Source organism: Silurus meridionalis, chromosome 24 (assembly GCF_014805685.1).
Source record: "Silurus meridionalis isolate SWU-2019-XX chromosome 24, ASM1480568v1, whole genome shotgun sequence".
Lineage (NCBI taxonomy): Eukaryota > Metazoa > Chordata > Actinopteri > Siluriformes > Siluridae > Silurus > Silurus meridionalis.
Genome location: NC_060907.1, coordinates 13,914,235 through 13,932,716, shown reverse-complemented (window position 1 = coordinate 13,932,716; position 18,482 = coordinate 13,914,235). Strand labels below are relative to the sequence as shown.

At 36.9% G+C, this 18,482-nt stretch overlaps 1 protein-coding gene across 1 annotated transcript in view; it reads right to left on the bottom strand.

Annotated features, from left to right (window-relative positions):
• Positions 1-3,866: 3,866 nt before the first annotated feature.
• Positions 3,867-18,482, bottom strand: part of mid1 (midline 1) — a 33,652-nt gene continuing 19,036 nt past the window's right edge. Inside the window, 8 exon segments of the mRNA XM_046837466.1 lie at positions 3,867-5,717; positions 8,116-8,125; positions 8,128-8,322; positions 10,402-10,563; positions 13,441-13,584; positions 16,559-16,686; positions 16,803-16,951; positions 17,248-17,355. Of these exon segments, the coding sequence (XP_046693422.1) occupies positions 5,369-5,717; positions 8,116-8,125; positions 8,128-8,322; positions 10,402-10,563; positions 13,441-13,584; positions 16,559-16,686; positions 16,803-16,951; positions 17,248-17,355 (1,245 nt within the window). The 3' untranslated portion in view covers positions 3,867-5,368.

The window sequence follows — 18,482 nt, the reverse complement described above, 5'->3', positions numbered from 1 at the left end:
GAGTCACATGATAAAAGAGATGATGTACTCAATTTTTGATCAACTCGTTTCCTGTACATAACCTTCAGAGATTTGTTTATGCATGTCCAGTAGAAAATGAATCACTCTTCGAGACTACTCGTGCTTCTGAGTCACATTAAAGACGTCACGAACGACCTGTTACTAATAAGTGCCATCTATATGTAAGTATCAGGAAACAAGAATATCTTTAGTATATAGTCAAAAGAAAAAAGAATTAGCCTTGGGGTCTGTCTCAAATAAACAGTTCTAACTCGAACTAACCTGATCAAAGCATAATTGTTACTAGATATAACCATTATATCTGATTATTAATATTTACACAAATGGGGAGGGTTGTGTTAGGAAGGGCATCCAGAGTAAAAAACATGTGCCAAATCGAACATGCGAATCATGAATACGGACCCCTAATGGGAGAAGCCGAAAGAAAGTATTTACACAGGATTACACCAAATCTGAAATGTATTAAAAGCACATCATTCATAAAAGGCTTACCTTCTCTAATGCCTCCACAACTAGGCGATGGTGGCATTATATTTTTGGGCTTGTCCATCTGTCCGCCAACGTCTGTCTTCCTGCCCGGCCATCCATTTATTTGTCCATCTTAGTTCTACTTGTTCAAGCTTATGTTTTGAAATGTTGCTGCAGTGTCAGCTTATGCATTTTTATAGCGCGATTGCATCATTTTGGACAAATGAATGTGAGTCTGCCTTCTGTCTGTGTCTGGTTTTATTGCAGTAGACAAAGGGCCAAATGCTGTAAGATTTTCTCTCCTGATTTTAGATGTAATTATGCCACACTGTGATGGAAAAAACCTTGATATGTACAAAACTGGCATAAATGTAATAAATGCAATACCAGCACAGTGGGAACATATGAGACCATGGTGAAAGTGCTTGCGAACATATGCGACCATGGTGAAAGGAAAAACTATTGATGGAGGATATATCCACTGTATGTCTGTCCTGCACTGTATGTATGTTCCCTTTCGCGTTCTCTTCCTATATGTATAATTTTATGCATCTATCCAGTGTTGCTCAGAGGAGAGAGAGAGATGCCAGCCCAAAAAGCATGGCCAATCTTGCTCTCTTGGACCCCTGTTGTGATTTAAACTCGAGAACTCCGCAGGATCCTGTGACAATTGGGCTAGACTATAATGACTAACTGACGGTGTTTTACTGCTGCTTGTCTATTACAGCGCTTTTACCATGGAGATCAGGCAACCAGGGGTTATAGCGCATACAGTAAAACACATACTGGTTAACACAGTTTGCCTTATACACACCATCTTCCAAATTATTATGCAAATGCCTTTTTTTTTTTTTATCATTATGTTTAAAGATTTCTCCAACAATTATATTACAATGTGTATGTTATTACATGTAAATGAAATGACCGACATTTTTTTTTTTTTTTTAAATCACAAAATATGCTGTTCCAAATAATTATGCAGAATGCACTTTTAAACCATTCAAAAGGTTATAGTGAACTCAAAACTCGAAATCTGTCATATAGGGCGCATTGAATTGATTTTTCATACAAATAACACAATTCAAATCTAAACAATTATTTACATTTCAGGTTACATGTTAATATATGCACCCTTCTTTGAGATGACTTTAACAACTCTCTCGTCCATTAAACTTGTAATTCGATGTATACTGTAGTTTCTGCATGTCGGGAACCAACCCCAGCCACTTTCAGTGCCGGTCCCAAGCCCGGATAAATTGGGGAGGGTTGCGTTAGGAAGGGCACCCAGCGTAAAAACATGTACCAAATCAAACATGCGGAGGATCCGCTGTGGCGACCCCTAATGGGAGAAGCTGAAAGAAAGTTTACTGTAGTTTCTTCATGTATTTCATTTGAGGATGGCAGAATTGCTTCCCACCCAGAGCTGTTGTTTGAAGCAATTCTGCCACTCACTCTCATAGATCTTTCTTTTGAGAATACTCCACAGGTTCTCAATAGGATTGAGGTGAGGAGATGATGGTGGCCACACCATGATTTTTTTCTCTTTTTCTGCCCATAGCAACCAAAAATTCAACGTTTTATTTTGCAGACTGTGATGGTGCGTTATCCTGCATAAAGTTAGAAGGCACAATTCTTTGTTTTATACCATGGCTGAAAAGGATCTGTTAGGAACTCCACATATCTCACAGAGGTCATTTTGACACCATCAGAGATCCTAAAGGGCCCTACCATCTCATTACCCAATATTCCAGCCCAAATCATCGCTCCACCACCTCCTTGCTGACGTCGCAGTCTTGTTGGAACAGGGTGGCCATGCACCAGCCATCCAGAACTCCATCCATCTGGACCATCCAGTGTAGCACGGCATTTGTCAGTAAACAAAATTGTTTAAAAATTGGTCTTAATGTAATTCTGTGCAAATAGCTGCCGTTTCTCTTTGTAGGATTTGGTTAGTGGTAGCAGAAATACAGATTTATGAACTGCCAGCCTATGAAGGATCCTGCATCGAGAGGTTATTGGGACACCAGAAACAGCAGCAGCTCAATAGTGGCTTTTTTATAGCCACCCTTTTAATACTATTTATTTGTCTGACAGAAATGTTTCTTAGTAAGCCTTTATCTGAACTTATGTGTTGTGAATCACTCACAAATTTTTTGATAGTTCAATGGTCTCTGTTCAGTTTTTGAGATTATTCAATTGTTTGCATGCCTTTGGCAAGACATTGCACTATTTTACACTTTTCATCTTCAAAAAGATCTTTTTTCCTTCCCATATTGCATCATAACTGTAACTTGCTTAGTAATGTATAACAACCTCTTTAAGTAGGTTTCCTTTTTAACTAAGATCACCTGGCAAACTAACTAACGAGCCTGTTTGAGCTTGACACCCTTATTTCAAAATATATGAGAAAAACAAACACGTTTTCTTTGAAAAACTGAAACCTACATTTTTATTTTACTGAAATCCAACTAAAATGTTACTGACAATCATTTGAAACAGTGTATATATTAGCGTGATGCTCGATGTTTGCAGTGCACGTTATCGCTCGAAATGCAAGTTACATTTTGGTAATATAAATTTAGCTTATCCTGCTAGGCATTCTTAAAGCACATTACTTGCCTTCCAAGTTTCCACTGTCCATGAATCATTAGGACACCAAACCAAACCTTTGCTATGTTTCCACACAGATGGTTTTAATTGCCGCATGTGTGCATCATGGCGGATTTTGGTGCTTGATTCAAGACTTCAGTAAAACAAATGTTTAGTGAATGAAAATTTTTTTTTTGCTGGAGTTTAAAAGAAAAGATGTCATGAATAAATGTGTGTTGCACTGAAGGTTATCTTACCTGTTTTATATAAATTTATTTATATTTTTATAACAAATGGTCAAACTAAAATTCTCGCTGCATTGATAAAAGTAGTGCAGGTAGTTGATGTGAAAGAGGCAGATGTAGAGGATAGAGGGGTATGGAGACGGATGATCCGCTGGGCGCCCCTAATGGGAGAAGCCGAAGAAGAAGAAGAAGAAGAAGAAGAAGATCTAATCAGCAAACACAGATTGCATTATATATAATAATGCAATCTGTGTTTGCTGATTAGATCTTTTTCTTCTTCTTCTACATCTGCCTCTTTCACATCAACTACCTGCATGTCTTCCCTCACCACATCCATAAACCTCCTAGTTGGTCTTCCTCTTTTCCTCCTTCCCGGTGGCTCCATCCTCAGCATTCTCCTACCGATATACCCCATGTCCCTCCTCTGCACATGTCCAAACCATTTCAGTCGATTGTATATTTATTCATTTTTATACATTTTTCATATTTACCTCATGTAAATCAATATTTCAATGTATAATAAATCCACATATTAGCCATATGAATGCTTCACACACTGTATAGTGTGGCTCTTTATTTAACCTTACTTCATAAGCATATTATTTATAGTCCAGAGTTTTAGACAGCGCTATGGTTGACCAGTTTTACCAGCATTTAAGCTGCAGGTGGTGCTTCACACATTTAGAAGGTGCTTCCAGGCTTGGATTCCGTGATGAGCCACAGCATCGAATGTTAATTTCAGGCGCAAGTTGAGCATATTTGTTTTGGCCACACAAAGCTGCGATTAACTAACCCATAGTGTTTTCCATTTCTGTGAAAGTGCTTCCCTTTTTTCCAGTCTGATAGGATTTTCGGTGGCAGTTTCACTGCGAGTCAGTAGTCTGGATTAATGCTCGTTAACAAATCCTTGGTTTTTCGTTTTGTCAAATGAAGCGGAAAACATGACACCAACACGTGGCTAATGCATTTTTTAAAACCCTGTTAAAGAATGCTGTGATAAAGTGCCGTAAAACAACACCGCAAACATTTTACCCTCTGCAAGTGGAAGCAGATGATTTCTATACACAGAGAGTATAAAACTGCCAAATTATCATATATAGACATGTTTAAACCTCAATATAGTCTTGAAGTCCTCCACCTTTTAAAATCTTCACACAAAACTAATAGATTTAATAATAATTTACACTAACAGGTGTGTTATTTCCATGTATTTCGATGTAGAAATGTAGGAATCTGTTCAAGAAGAGTTTTTGATTTAATATTGACTTAATGAGCTAATGCTAATGTTAGAGCAGTAAGCAAACATAGTGCCACGATTGCTAATGAAACACTAAAAAGGACAGACAAAAACAAATGACCATCCTGAAATGCAAGTACAGTACACATTGTACAATTGTTTCTGTGAGCACACAACATAGGATTGTGTATGTAAAATACAGTTGTGTAGGATTTACTGCTAGTGTGTTCAAAAACATAAAACAGACCAGTATATGTAAAAAAAAAAAAAAGAACAACAAATGTTAAAAAAAAAAAAACACCACAACAGCCATAATTAGGCAAAAGACGAGCATTCATTTGACCTAAAAAAGAAAATGTCTATGTATTCAGTCCGGCTGCAATGCTGAAATGTCCTTTTTCAGTTCAAAAAATAGTCCATTGCTCACTATGTTTGTATCTGCATATCAAGTGAGATTGCACCAAGCAACCAAATCATGTAATTGCACCAAATTTTAAGACTATAATGTGATCTTTCCCCTTTTTCATAAATATAGACATCATATAGACATGTGCAAAAACCCTCAAAAATACCTGATATCAAATTCTTGTGGTCTTAAAATTCTTCTGCTTGCACTATATACTCACAGCAAAGGTAAAAAATTATTTGTCTTTCAAGCTAATCAAAGTTCTTAGTTTCTATATAAAGATGGAATTTCTGTCAAAACATTTTGTGCATGCTTAAAAAAAAAATTGGAAACATGCCAGAGCTGAAAGCAAACCTACTGTAAGCACAACCGGGTCTTCTCTTTTATACTGAAAGAAACATCTCAGTCAAAAGCCTCTATTCTTTCCAGATGATCTGGGATGGGAAGGCCGGTTAGGACTGTAAGACATTTGTTCCAGACATTAAAGACAGGGCAAACAGGCTGGGTGAAGGTGATGTGGAAAGTGTGGAGGTGCTGAGAGCTCACGGCATCATAGAATGCCAGAGAGCCGACATCGTAGTCCAGGAGCACGCCGACTCGCCTCAGGTGTGGTGAGGGGTCAATGGCCATCTCTTTGCTGTTGTGACGCACCACCCAGGAATTGTTGCAACGGCACAGCACCCACGTAAAAGGGTTCTTCCCAATCCACTCATGCTTGGGTGCTGACTTATAGGCTATGCCCACTGCATACCTGAGACAAAAAACAATGTAAATTTTTTTAAAGTCAGGTTATTTTTTTGTTCTTTAATATATAGAAAAGCAGTCTACAGTGAAACAGGAGATTTTGGATTTATAGGAAACCAATTAACACAATTCAACAAGTCTCCTTTCACTGTAGCCACAACTGCACCACCCGCATAGATCATCTCTAGAAGAAGCCTCAATATTAACATCATAAAATGACCCCCGGTTTACTGTGCGATTTTGTGATTTTTTCCCCCATACATTAGGGTTTTCCTGGGGATTTGAAATGAAGGCAAATTGTGTATTTTTGTGCAAATTCTATAGCAAAAACCAAAAACAAATATAAAGCTAGTTCATAAAAAACTTCAACAATGGTTTTGAACTGTTTTGGTCAACCTTTCCTCATAATGTCTAGCTTTTCTTTAAAAAGTCAGTGTTAAATGCTCTTGTAGGTATATCTGCAACCAAATCCTTTTTTTCTCCTCTGTCCGCCATTGTGGAATAGCTATTAAGTCTACACAAATATATTGTAGCTTGTGGAGTTCGCTACAGATGCGGTTTGCTGGCTCTGACTAGTGTGCTCTCTGACCATCCAATCGAAAGACGTGAAAATGCCAACATTATTGTACACCTGCTAGATGACCGCGTTGCCACCAACTCAGAATCTGATTGGTTAAAGCAAAAGTTTCATTCGTATGTATTCTAAGCTACAGGTATTTTTGATTCTGAAGGTGGCGAGGCAGATTTATGTGACCATGGAAACACACAATGGCTGTAACAAGGTTGGATAGAAACTCAAACATTACATACACTCCTGGAAGCAGTGCAACTGAGAGAAAAGCTAGGAATGAAAACACTAGACTATTGGGAATACATATTTATAGAAAAAATATAATAAAACTTTTGATAGAGAAGCTCTTGCTGGCCTTTACGACCCACTTCTGACAAATCGGAGTGTAATGATTCCTCAAGTAATTCGATTACAAAAGTTTTGTTTTGTTTAGTCCATTTAGCTAAACACAGAGCACTGTGTTTCCCACGGACCATTATTACTGACACACCACCTAAACTCTGAAGTGATCTGGACAGGTCACACAGAAGATGCTGCAGAATGAAAACTGGAGGAAGGTGGAGAAATCAGCAAAGATTCAGGCCAAAGAACATGCCAGAAAGTTTCCAAAGATTGGGATCATTTAAAACTAAAACAAAGAAAACCCTGTACAGTGCGGTTACTGTTTTTAAAGTAATTTGAAATTATTTTTCAAATATTTTTATTTATATAAAGTATATATTTATATATTTTTGATCGCAACTGTATTTGTATTATGATGTACAGTAATATGGCTATTAAATGCACTAAACAGTTTCATAGATATTCCTGTATACAATTTAAGCAATAAAAAAATCTCTAAAAAGAAAAAGACGTTCATTTTAAGAGACCCGTCTTATTTTCTCTCTCTTAATAGTATTGTATAAAGAAAAAAGTACTTCTTATACGATTACTCGATTAATTGATGAATAATCGTTAGAATACACGATTACTAAAATAATCTATAGCAGCAGCCCTACTTACAATTTCATACAATTTGTCAATCATGAGGCAGCAGCACAATGTATATAATCATGAAAACTTGACTTTGTCCACCGCTGGTTGTTGATGTTTGAGTTATTTTGAGTGTTTACTCAACACTCTATTTTTGAGTGTTCGGCTAGTTTGAGTTTTTCAGAAACGGCAGATCTTCTGGGATTTTTACCCAAGCCAGTGGTGCGAAAAAATTGAAATAACTGGTAGTTCAGAAGGTAGAAATGACTTGCCGATGAGAGTGGACAGAAGAGAATATCTTTGCAACTGTGGCTTGCAGAAAATTAATTTATTTAATGAATTAATTTGAACAATTAATCATTGTTAATCATGCTACTCAAGAGTCTATTCAATGTAACTGTAGAGTTTTACATTTTAAAAACCTTCCTTTTTTTTGTGTTCGGCTGCCATTTATTATCATTGATATCAGTTATTGGTTAATTTACAGTTACTTCAACCATCCTGATTTTAATATAAAACTTAAAACTTAAAAGCCATAAAAACTTAGGTGCTGGATCATTCATATGATTACATTTGTGTGTAATGAAACTCACTCTAATTGTATTACTTTCGACTTGTGGATTATGTGTGTAACTGTAACTCTTCAATTTAAAAGTAAAAAGTGAAAATGCAGGTCAGAAATTCTTAAATTACTCCATAAAGCTGCTCTTTAGGTGCATGTCTGTATTTTTTTTATAATCATTCTGTTCAATAACAATAAGTTTTGTTAATACAGTGCTTAGAAAATCAACAGCATTACAAAGGTAGCTTTAAATAAACTGTTGACAGCCATCCATAAGTAATGAAATGAAGAAATACTAACCAGGTGCTCCTCCAATTAGAGCCTCCCAGTAATGGCGTCCACTGTCTATGTACACGTTTCCTATGACACCGTAGCTGCTTTGGCTGCTGAAGCGCTCTTGGCCATGACTCTTCTTTGAGGATATCTCATCACGCTCTACTGTCAGGTTGTCATGGGACACTTTGAGCTTCCTGTGTGCAGACTTTGGGTCGAGTTTGAATGGCTGACCTGGGGAATCAACAACACAATAGATCAGATGTCTTAAATATTGCAGAGGTTGATATAGCAAATGTGTGACAATAATTACATTTTTCTATAAACGTAAATAAAATATAATAATTAAAAAAATTAAAAAACTAAATATTTTTGCAAGCATAGCCATTTAAAATGTAATGTATGTTGCTGTTTACATAAACAGACCAATGTCAAATGCAAACTATATCAAATATATTTTTACTTTGAATATAAAATCAATGATTTTTCTAAAAAGCCTGGTGAAAAAATTGCAGGAATTAAAAGGGACTGCAGCAAAGCCAGGGGTCTATCAGGACTACTCTCCCTTTTTAACATATACAATTACATCAGTATAAGATTTCATTCTTGCCATTGGCACCCAATTATTTGCTTTTTTGACAATTTTAAGGTGGATTTTAAGTGCAACAGCGCCACCAATGGTAAACCGGTTCAATGACACTTTAGCGATTCCATAGAGCAAAATGACCCTTAGATATTTTTTACCTATTTTACCTGAGACATGCATAACACTTTATTAGCACTGGAAATGTTTGTGTTATGTGTAATGTTAAGTTATACAATATATATATATAGTATATGTGTCAGACGAAGGCGGGCTGATCTGAGAGTGGCTGCAGGCAGACGCCAAGACGGAGATGTTTTGCAAACTGTGAGTGTGTGGGTGACCCCCGGCGTGAGTACTGGAAAGGAAAGCGCTGTGGTGAAAACAAAAGTAAATAAAGAAAGCTCTGCTTGGTGAACTTTTGCCTGTCTCTCTTTCTTCCAGCCAGTGAGTTTGTTACAGTGGTGGTGAAACAACATGTTGGAAGAGGGGTATGACTCCAGGGAGACTTCGTCACAGATCAAGCAAGACCAGGCCAAGGAGAAGTGCTGCAGATGATGCCATGGCCTCTACCCGTGACCTGTTCAACAAGATGGGACCGGCGGCGAAAACGGCCACTCCACCGTCTGCCATGCCTTTACAGGGAAATCCAGATGGAGGTATACCCAAAGATAGGCAGCTTTCTTCTTCCCTCTCTCCTGCTCTACCGACCTTCCCAAATCACCCATGTAGTAATATAGGTACAGACAGTATGCATGGAAAAGTTACTTTCTGTTTACCAAACAAGTTACATAATTATTTTGTTTGATACTCTTCCTCGATGAAGGTCTTCATGCGTAATCAGAGTTCACCTGACCACAATGCACCTATACTAACAGCCTGTATAACTGATTGCAATGACAAAGCTAGGTTTTCCAAGATGTCCTGCCTATTTTTCTTAGAATAGAGTTTATTCTCAAACTCTCACCACGTGCTCTTGTTTTTTCCTTTCACCTTTGTCTTGATACTTTCCCCAGTGTATTACGTGGTCCTCCTCTCCACCCCCACCTTTAGTGCATTCAAACCCCTTTGTGTTGTTTGTACAGTATGTACAGTGCTCTGTGTAATTGTTGTGTTGTATTTGTTTGTTAATTCCATCTCTTTTTGTTTATGACTTTGCCTAGTTTCATTCAAATAGATTAGCATTTAATGTACTTGGCTGTGCTTTATTTTAACTCATGTAACGAATAACAGTACACCAGATGTGATATCAATTGTAAAAAACAGGTTTAGTCTCTGTTTCATTTCCTATACCTGCTATATAAATATAGATATTAGAATTTCTTTTAACATATTTCCAAATCTACTATAATTTTAAAAGACATCAATGGGTTAAGGGAGAATCCAGTTTCTAAATATTGAACAGTACATAAAGGATAATCTGATGTTGTACATGCATTTTTAATATTCTTTATAAACAGGTGTAGGACACCTATTTTTTGTATTTAATTTCTACACATCAATACACTGTTATATGTAAAAACAAAAAAAATGTTTCTTGAGTAAACTGGTGTCAATATGTACCCTAGTAGCAGTAATAATTCCAATAATTAACACTATGACCTATTCTCATTTAATCAAGAAGGTGAACAAAAATCTTTAGCAGAACTGTTGAAACATGCTAAGGCAATCCCAGTACATTTACTTGTCCTCAAAAAGTCATTTCGAACACTAAAGAGACACGGTCTTACTGTTGGTTTTGAGTGTTCCCGGCTCACTGCTGCGACTTCCTGCCTGATTAATGGCCTTGACTATGAAGATGTACTTGGTGCCACTCTGCAGACCGTGAACGGTGTAATGGTTCTGCTTAATATTGGGTACAATCATCCAGCTGTCAGCAGAGTTACAGAGACCTGCAGAGGGAAGTGAGATTGTTTATGTTACATTACACACACACACACACACATATATATATATATATATATATGTACAGATTAAACTGAATAAAAATCCTCTCTTGGATTAATAACAGCTTTACACACTCTTGGTATCTGGACAGTTTTGTTGCTCCAAACATTCAGCTAAAGCATTTTGCCATGCTTCATGTAAAACTTGAAATGTTTTCCTCACTAGTTGGATATTTCTTTCTGACCTTAAAATCCAGTTCATGCCAAAGTATTTAAAAAAATATTTAGGTGCGGTAACTGGACAGACATTCCATGATAGATAACATGCCAGCCAAAAGGTTTACTCTCTAAATGACACTTATAGACAGGGGTGGCCAACCAGTCAGAGACCGAGAGCCACATTTTTTACTATGTTACCGCAATGAGCCACTTCATACACATGATGGGCACACATAAACATCACCCATCCCTTCCTCTTACACACACACACACACACACACACACACACACACACACACACACACACCTCTGCTCAGCCAGATTTATTGTAAATGTCACACACCAACATAATGACAGAAATGGACTCCTACAGTTCTAAGACCACAGGCCAGTCATTTTCAACAAAATGAACATTGTGTGCACTGTCTCACACACACACACACACACACACACACACAAACTCTTAGTTTAACCTAACCCACAAACAAAAATATAATAATTTAGAATTGTGTTTTTCTTTTACTATGCATGTTACTTAGTGGGACTTTTGGCATCCTTGCCTTAAACAATTCCCTTCAAATCTGCCTCGTATTCCGTTGTTGCCACTCGAAGCAATTCTTTCACATGGGTGTCAGTCTGAACAGATCGATGCTTTGATTTCACATGTTTCAGGGTAGAAAACACAGACTTTGTGTGTGTGTTTTTTTTATGTGCGTGTTCACTTCGCTTGAGTTTAATACGGTATTTTCGTCAAATGCGCATGTGCGTGAGATGAATATACCGCAGGGGTGGGCAATTAATTTTTTACAAGGGGCCTCATGAGAAACCTGAATTGTGTCAGAGGGCCACACCAACGATAATATTTTAGGGACGCACCGAAATGAAAATTCAATTCGAAAGGCAATGAAATCCATAATTTTTTGTGTTATGCCTTTTGCCTTGGCACCATCACTGGAAAACTTTCCTGCCTTTTCAAAAACGTCCTCTACAGACTGAGTGCGCATGCTCGGATTGACTACTTTTCTGCGCCGCGTTCTTCTCATATTTAGAATATCAATCGGGATGTTTGGATTTCAGGTGATAAATTAAACCCAACTTGGAAAAACTCTTTGCAGATACACCCCCCTCTTGAAATTTCAGCATTACATGTTTTGCAAATCGCTATCCGCACACCGCAGACATGTTGCTCTTATCCATATAACCGTGTGCTGCTGCGCTTTTTTATTGCGTCTTTACAATTGTGTTTCTGACGTGTTGTTTCGGTGATTTAGGTATTTCGGCTGAGAATTTTCGGTGCATCCATGTAATTAATGATTGGCCTCACGCGGGCCGGACAGGGACGTACAAAGGGCCGGATGTGGCCCGCGGGCCGTAGTATGCCCAGGTCTGATATACCGCAAAGTTTCCCAGTAGGGGAAAGCTCATTTAAGTCTTAAAAATACCGTATTGAACTCAAGCAAAGCGAACACGCACATTAAAAATCAAACACACACAAACTTTGATATGAACTTAAGAGCCGCATGAAACCAGCCAAAGAGACACGGGTTGGCCACCCCTGCTTATAGAGCTTGGACATATGCTTCGAGTCATGGTCTTTTTGTATAGTGAAATTGGTTCCAATTAGCCACAGTCCAGATGAAATTGCATGGAGTTGAAGTAATGAATGGTAGCCATGTTTGTTCAGTAATTTCTTTCACACAGAATAAATCTCCAACCTCCCCTGCTCTAAAACAACCCCAAACCATTAAGCTTCCACCTCCATGTTTGACTCTGGGTTTGGGGATAGTCTGGTAGCATCTTCTTTCCTGTTCTCCATCTTAAATAAGTTTTTCTGTTAGAACCAAAAATGTCAAATTTGGACTCATGTGTCCACAGAACTTTCTTTCAGTTATTGACTGTCCAATTCTTGGGTTTGTTTTTGCCTTTTACCTAGTCCTTTGAATATAATCAAAAGGAACATGCATGTGTCTCAAAACAATAAAAGACTAGGTGTTTCCAAACTTTTGACAAGCACTAAAGTTTGGGAATAAAGTTTAATAAAGTTGAATGAAGTTTTAGAACACCCCAATCTTCCAATTTATATTGACTTTACCCAGTTTGATATCTCAGTGTACTCTGGAATTAGAGAAAAAATAAAAAATTGGAAAGAAAAAAAAAAACATCAAATAATTTTGTCTAACAAAATTGATTTTTGACTCATCAAAGTAGCCACCTTTTGTAGATATAACAGCCTCGTGGCAGTCATTCAACAAAAAAATCTATATTATCTATATATATAAAATCAAATATTGTTCAAGGAAAATTCTTCCCAACTCTTTTGCAGAAATTCCCACAAATCTATTGCACTTATAGGTTGCTTTTCTTTCACTCATCTGTCTAGAAACCAGCTCAGACTGTGCTAGGTATTCCATGATTTTAAGCCTAGTGTCTGTACTGTCTACTCTTCTATTCTGTCGAGGTAGTTTTGACACAGCCTGGGTGTAGGTTTTGGGTCTTTATCTTGCTGTAGCTTGCAGATGTTTTTAGATCTGTGTTTATGGATCAACAATCCACAATGTGTGGAAAGACACATTGCATTACAATATAATAACATGCTCATTAGTCAGCGTATGTGCTTACAGTATGTATGTAATGTACATTTCAAGACTTTTCTGTTGTACTTACTGACAATATTTGATTGGCCAGTAAAGATGGTGTACTGAAGCTCATAAGAAACGACTGAGAACTCATCATCAGATGTCCAGTGCACAGTTATGGTGTCATAGGACGCTGTGCAGAGCTCCTCTCGGATACCTGGAGAACTGGGAGCTGGAATAACAATCATAAAAGGATTTAACTCCAATAATGCATTTTAAAGGTGAGAAGACGAAACACAAAATGAAATATGCACGTTTTTGGACATACTTTAACCTGATAGTAACAAGTTGAAATAATTGAAAGTCTTTTAAGTATCAAACGAAAAGGTGATTTTACTTCCAGTGATAGGATTTAATGAATTATACTTTCATTCGCTTGTTTTTACACTAAAAAGTCTATAAACCTGCACCACTTTGTCATTGCACATAAATGATCTGCAGAGTGGTGATCTTTAATTGGGACTCGGTACTTGCTCTCAGCTTGGACTTAAGCTCTATAGAGTATGTTTTATTAAAGATCGGCAACTTTGATTTGAAAGCCATGACACTTGTCCTTTAACGTAGAACACCATTATTACTGCTACTGATTTTTAAGCATTCAGTGCTTATAGATTCACTTTGACTGGCTTACTGAGCTCTTTGTCTGAACAAGGAAACAACAGAAACAACATAGAACACACAGTACCTGCAAACATTTTTTGTAATAAAATAGTTCTTAAATATAAAATGATTGCCTGTTTTTAGATAATCAGTGTATCTGTTGATTGCTTTTGCTCCAATAACTGTAACATATCTTTCAAGCAGGTTTAATTACATGATATCATTAAAAAAGAACAGTCAGTGTTACCTATTTAGCAAGACCTTTGAGGTGTTCTTCTTTTAAATGTATGCAAATCATATGCTATACAAGATGTAACAAGAATGCGCTCTGCATTTGATCATGCTTTATTAGTCTAGAATAATAAACCTCTAGTAGTTGTAGCATTTAATCTATTCCCATGTTTGTCTTCTCTCTTGTTGCCAATCAATCTGTTCCACATGATGTCTAATGTGGAATATGACAGATTTCAGAAATCTGGATCACAGGGCAAAATGGAGGAAAGCGCACAACCAGGGGGATTTAAATTTATTGAAATTTTACTTATTTATTCAAAATGACGTACAGAGCACAGTTCACGCTATTTTTCCTACAGTCACGCTCATTAAGGGTTCTGAAGTCCTAATCGAGTTTTGATTGTGTTGTAATACTTTTGCCAGCTCCAGAATTACAAAGTAAACAGGCAGCCTTTTTTTTACACAAGTAATCAGTCAGTCAGTTTGTGTTCATGAAAAAAAAAAGCAAAAAACACTACAATAGCCAATGCAATCAGTTTGACCATTGGAGCTGTAGATGCTTTGAGAAAACAGAATCTCCATGTTCCCTGTGTAACCTAACTATTATCAAACTCACAGTGTTTCAGCAGACAAATATGATCTGAATGTTAGAGATATTACCTTAGCAAGCAGCTGGGAAAAGTGAGGGAAATCATTTGTTTTATAGTGTTTTACTGTAAACCCACAATTTACTCTGCTGTTCGTTTTGCAATAAAGAAAAAAACATATTTATCAACTTTTAACCTTTAAACTGTATGCCATGATAAGGTTTTTCTTTTTTCCACTGTTTTCTCAATTTACAAAGATAAACCTAAGTGGAATTATTCAGGTTCCCGGGCACAACCATCTCTCAGGGACTAAAGTGGGATTACAGTTACATTGACTCCATTGTAAAAAGGCGTAAAAAAGCTGTGGTTGCACTTTCTTCGCTAGGTAAAGAAGTTCAACCTGCCACAGGAGCTGCTCACGCAGTTCTCCTCAGCCATAAGTGAGTCTGTTCTGTGCATTTTAATAACTGTCTGGTTTGGCTCAGCTGCAAAATCAGACATCAGAAGACTACAGAGGACAGTTTGGACAGCTGAAAGGATTATTGATGCTCCCCTGCCCACTACTCAAGAAGTGTACACATCCAGAGTGAAGAGAAAAGCTTAGAAAAACACTCTGGATCCCTCACATACAAGCCACGTACCTTTTGAACTTTTGCTGTCTGGTCGAAGCATCGAACACCAGGATAGCTAGGCACATTAGGAGTTTCTTTCCCTCAGGCAATCTACCTTATGAACAGTTAAATGCTTTCCCCATTGTTCATTGTTTTTTTTATTTAATTATTTAATAAAATGTGCAACTGGTAGCTTCTGTCACCGAAACAAATTCCTTGTAAGTTCAAACGTACTCGGCCAAAAAAGCTCTTTCTAATTCGGATATGCAATAAGAGTTCAAATATAATAGCCTCACATATGCTGCACATGCACTTACTAGCCACTGTACATCTGGGCATTCATGAAATTTGATATAATAAGGCAATCCAGTGGACAAAAACATAAAATCATGTAGATATGGGTTAATACTTTTTACACCAGAATGGTGAGAAATGTGATTGCAGTGATTTTGACTGCTGCATTATTATTGGAACCAAATGGATTGGTCTGATTATTAAAACTGGGCAGATAAATATCGCAAAAAACACGGATAAGCTTTTTATTGAATCTTTACAGATGAACCTGTGAATATTGTAGTTTTAGATTTCAGTTGTTGCTTGGCAGGATTGCAATCTGCTGTGGTACTTCTGAAGCCTATTCACCTCAATGTTTGACATTCTGTTCAATTTTGTGGTTGTATAAAGCGGTTATTTGAGATATTTTGGCCTTTCTGTCAGCGTGAAACAAACAGGCCATTCTCCTCAGACATCTTTCATCAACAGGCAATTTTCACAGACATAACTGATTCCTGTCGAGTGCTCTTTTGTTTTGTTTTTCGCAATATTCTGTACAAACTCTAGAGACTGCTGTGCATAAAAAAACGAAGGAGATTAGGAGTTTCAGAAATATTTAAACCAGCCTGTCGAACATCAGCAAACCCCACAGTCAGAGTCCCTGTGATCACATTCTTTCCCCATTGTGATGTTTGGCGTGACGTTTAAGCTCATGACCAATATCTGCATTTTAAGCAGTGCTCTTCTTCGGCACGATTTCCATGCGCATGAATATGCAGGCGTTTCCATGAAATGGTTGTCAAATATAGATTAATGATGTAATTAATGCTGTCACGAATACCTGTTAGGTAATCAAGACTTTCTAGCATCTTCTTCTCTCTGGTAAAATCCAGTGCAAAGGTGTCGAACGTGTCTGTCAGATTAATCTCAGGGATCAGGACCTGAGAGGAGGCTGTAGCCATGGAGACCCTGAAACAACAGAAGGATCAGTGAACCTGGTATTATTTATTTTAAATATTAAGATGAAATTTCTGAATATTGGTGCTAATGTTGTTAATAAAACCTTCATGTTAATAATTGCTCACCGCTCTGAGATGCTCTTGGCAGACTGGAGGAAGCGAGCATGGTCAGTTTCCTTTAGCATATGGTCCGCTTGGGTTATGAGAGCAGACGAGCGCTCGATGCACTGCTTGCAGTTGGCGACTTGTTGTGCTAGTTTACGCAGTCGAACCGTCTACAGAAAGATAGTGTTACTCATATCCAGTAATTACCATCAATCCACATAATGCCATGAGCAGTTTCTCTAGATTCCAAACAATGCAAGTCTCTGCAATAGCAATTCTATTTTATTACAGCACAATGTCATTATAATGAAATACAGTAAATGAAGTATGTCATGAGGTACAGGAAATGGAATTATGTCCCATGAATGTCCATTCATAAAATCACTCAGCAGTATTCTGTAGTACCATATGTACGCAAGGATAATTACATTTAGTATGCCTTAGGTACACGTGCTGTTTAACTTGCCTTGCCCTCTTTGATTTTGGCCCCAATAATCTGTCTCCTTTCCTGAATAATGCTGATCAAGATGTCGCATTCTTCCATCAGCTTTCCTTCCTGTCTTGATGCGTTCACCTAATAAAAAACACATACACGGAAATGTATTTTGGGCAGGACATTGTATTATTCAGCTTGTCACTCATAATTTTTTTTTTGTTTTTACTTCAGAAAATGGAATTATAATATTAGAATAAAATGCTAATAAGTTTTACTTTGTTGTACAGTAAGTATGTGAGGATATGCAAATATTTTCCTGTTCAAACAAATGTTTAAAGCTGTATATTTATAATATTGAAATATAAATATGATTTATATTCATGAATATTATAATAGGACACATGTTGTTTGTCTTTAGTGACCTCTGGAGAATTACATATTAGTGTGCTGCCCTATTATTTATTTGTAATGCATGTAGATTATTAGGCACGCCCTATATTAATTATAATAGTACATAGTTATAGTAATAATATATTATGCAAAAAAAGAAAGAAAGAAATGATTTTATATAATGTAAAAACACTATAGCTTCCAGTATGTGCATTCAAAGGTACATCACATATTAAAATGTAGTTAATGTATTTTAATAGTTAGTGCTTCCTTATAAGTTAATACTTAATGCTTTGTTATCCTTTGTAATCCTGTGTGTCTCTTTAAGTACATAAGGTGTAAAAAAATTAAGAAATAAATAACAAAGCTTTTCAACTCCCACCTACAAGGTTTCTTTTTTTTTTTCCTTTTTTAATTCTGCATGTCTTCATGGGTGTGTAAAAACCATGTGGTGAGATTTGAAAGAGGTGATTGTTAAAGAGATTTTTGTGATGTGAAAGCACCTTTCTGGGCTTTGTGTGTGTGTGTGTGTGTGTGTGTGTGTGTGTGTGTGTGTCTGTGTGTGTGTGTAAAAAAAGAAGTTATTCAGTCATAGTTCAGTTCTTTCAACACACTAATTAATCTCCTTGACCTTTGAACACTACCATCAACAGTTTCACCTTACAGAACATTTTTTTTTATTTCTGTTCATTTTTTCCATCATCTGGCTACTAATCAGATCCAAAACTTTAAAGGATCTCCAGTGAGAAGTAAAATGGTTTATTAAATATAAAAATTCTGTGATGGTCTGATTTGAAAATCTGAGTTAAACAGTATTGCTTTAAAAGACAATTCAACTATTTGTACTTTGTAATCGCTAATTTGTCCCTTGTGTC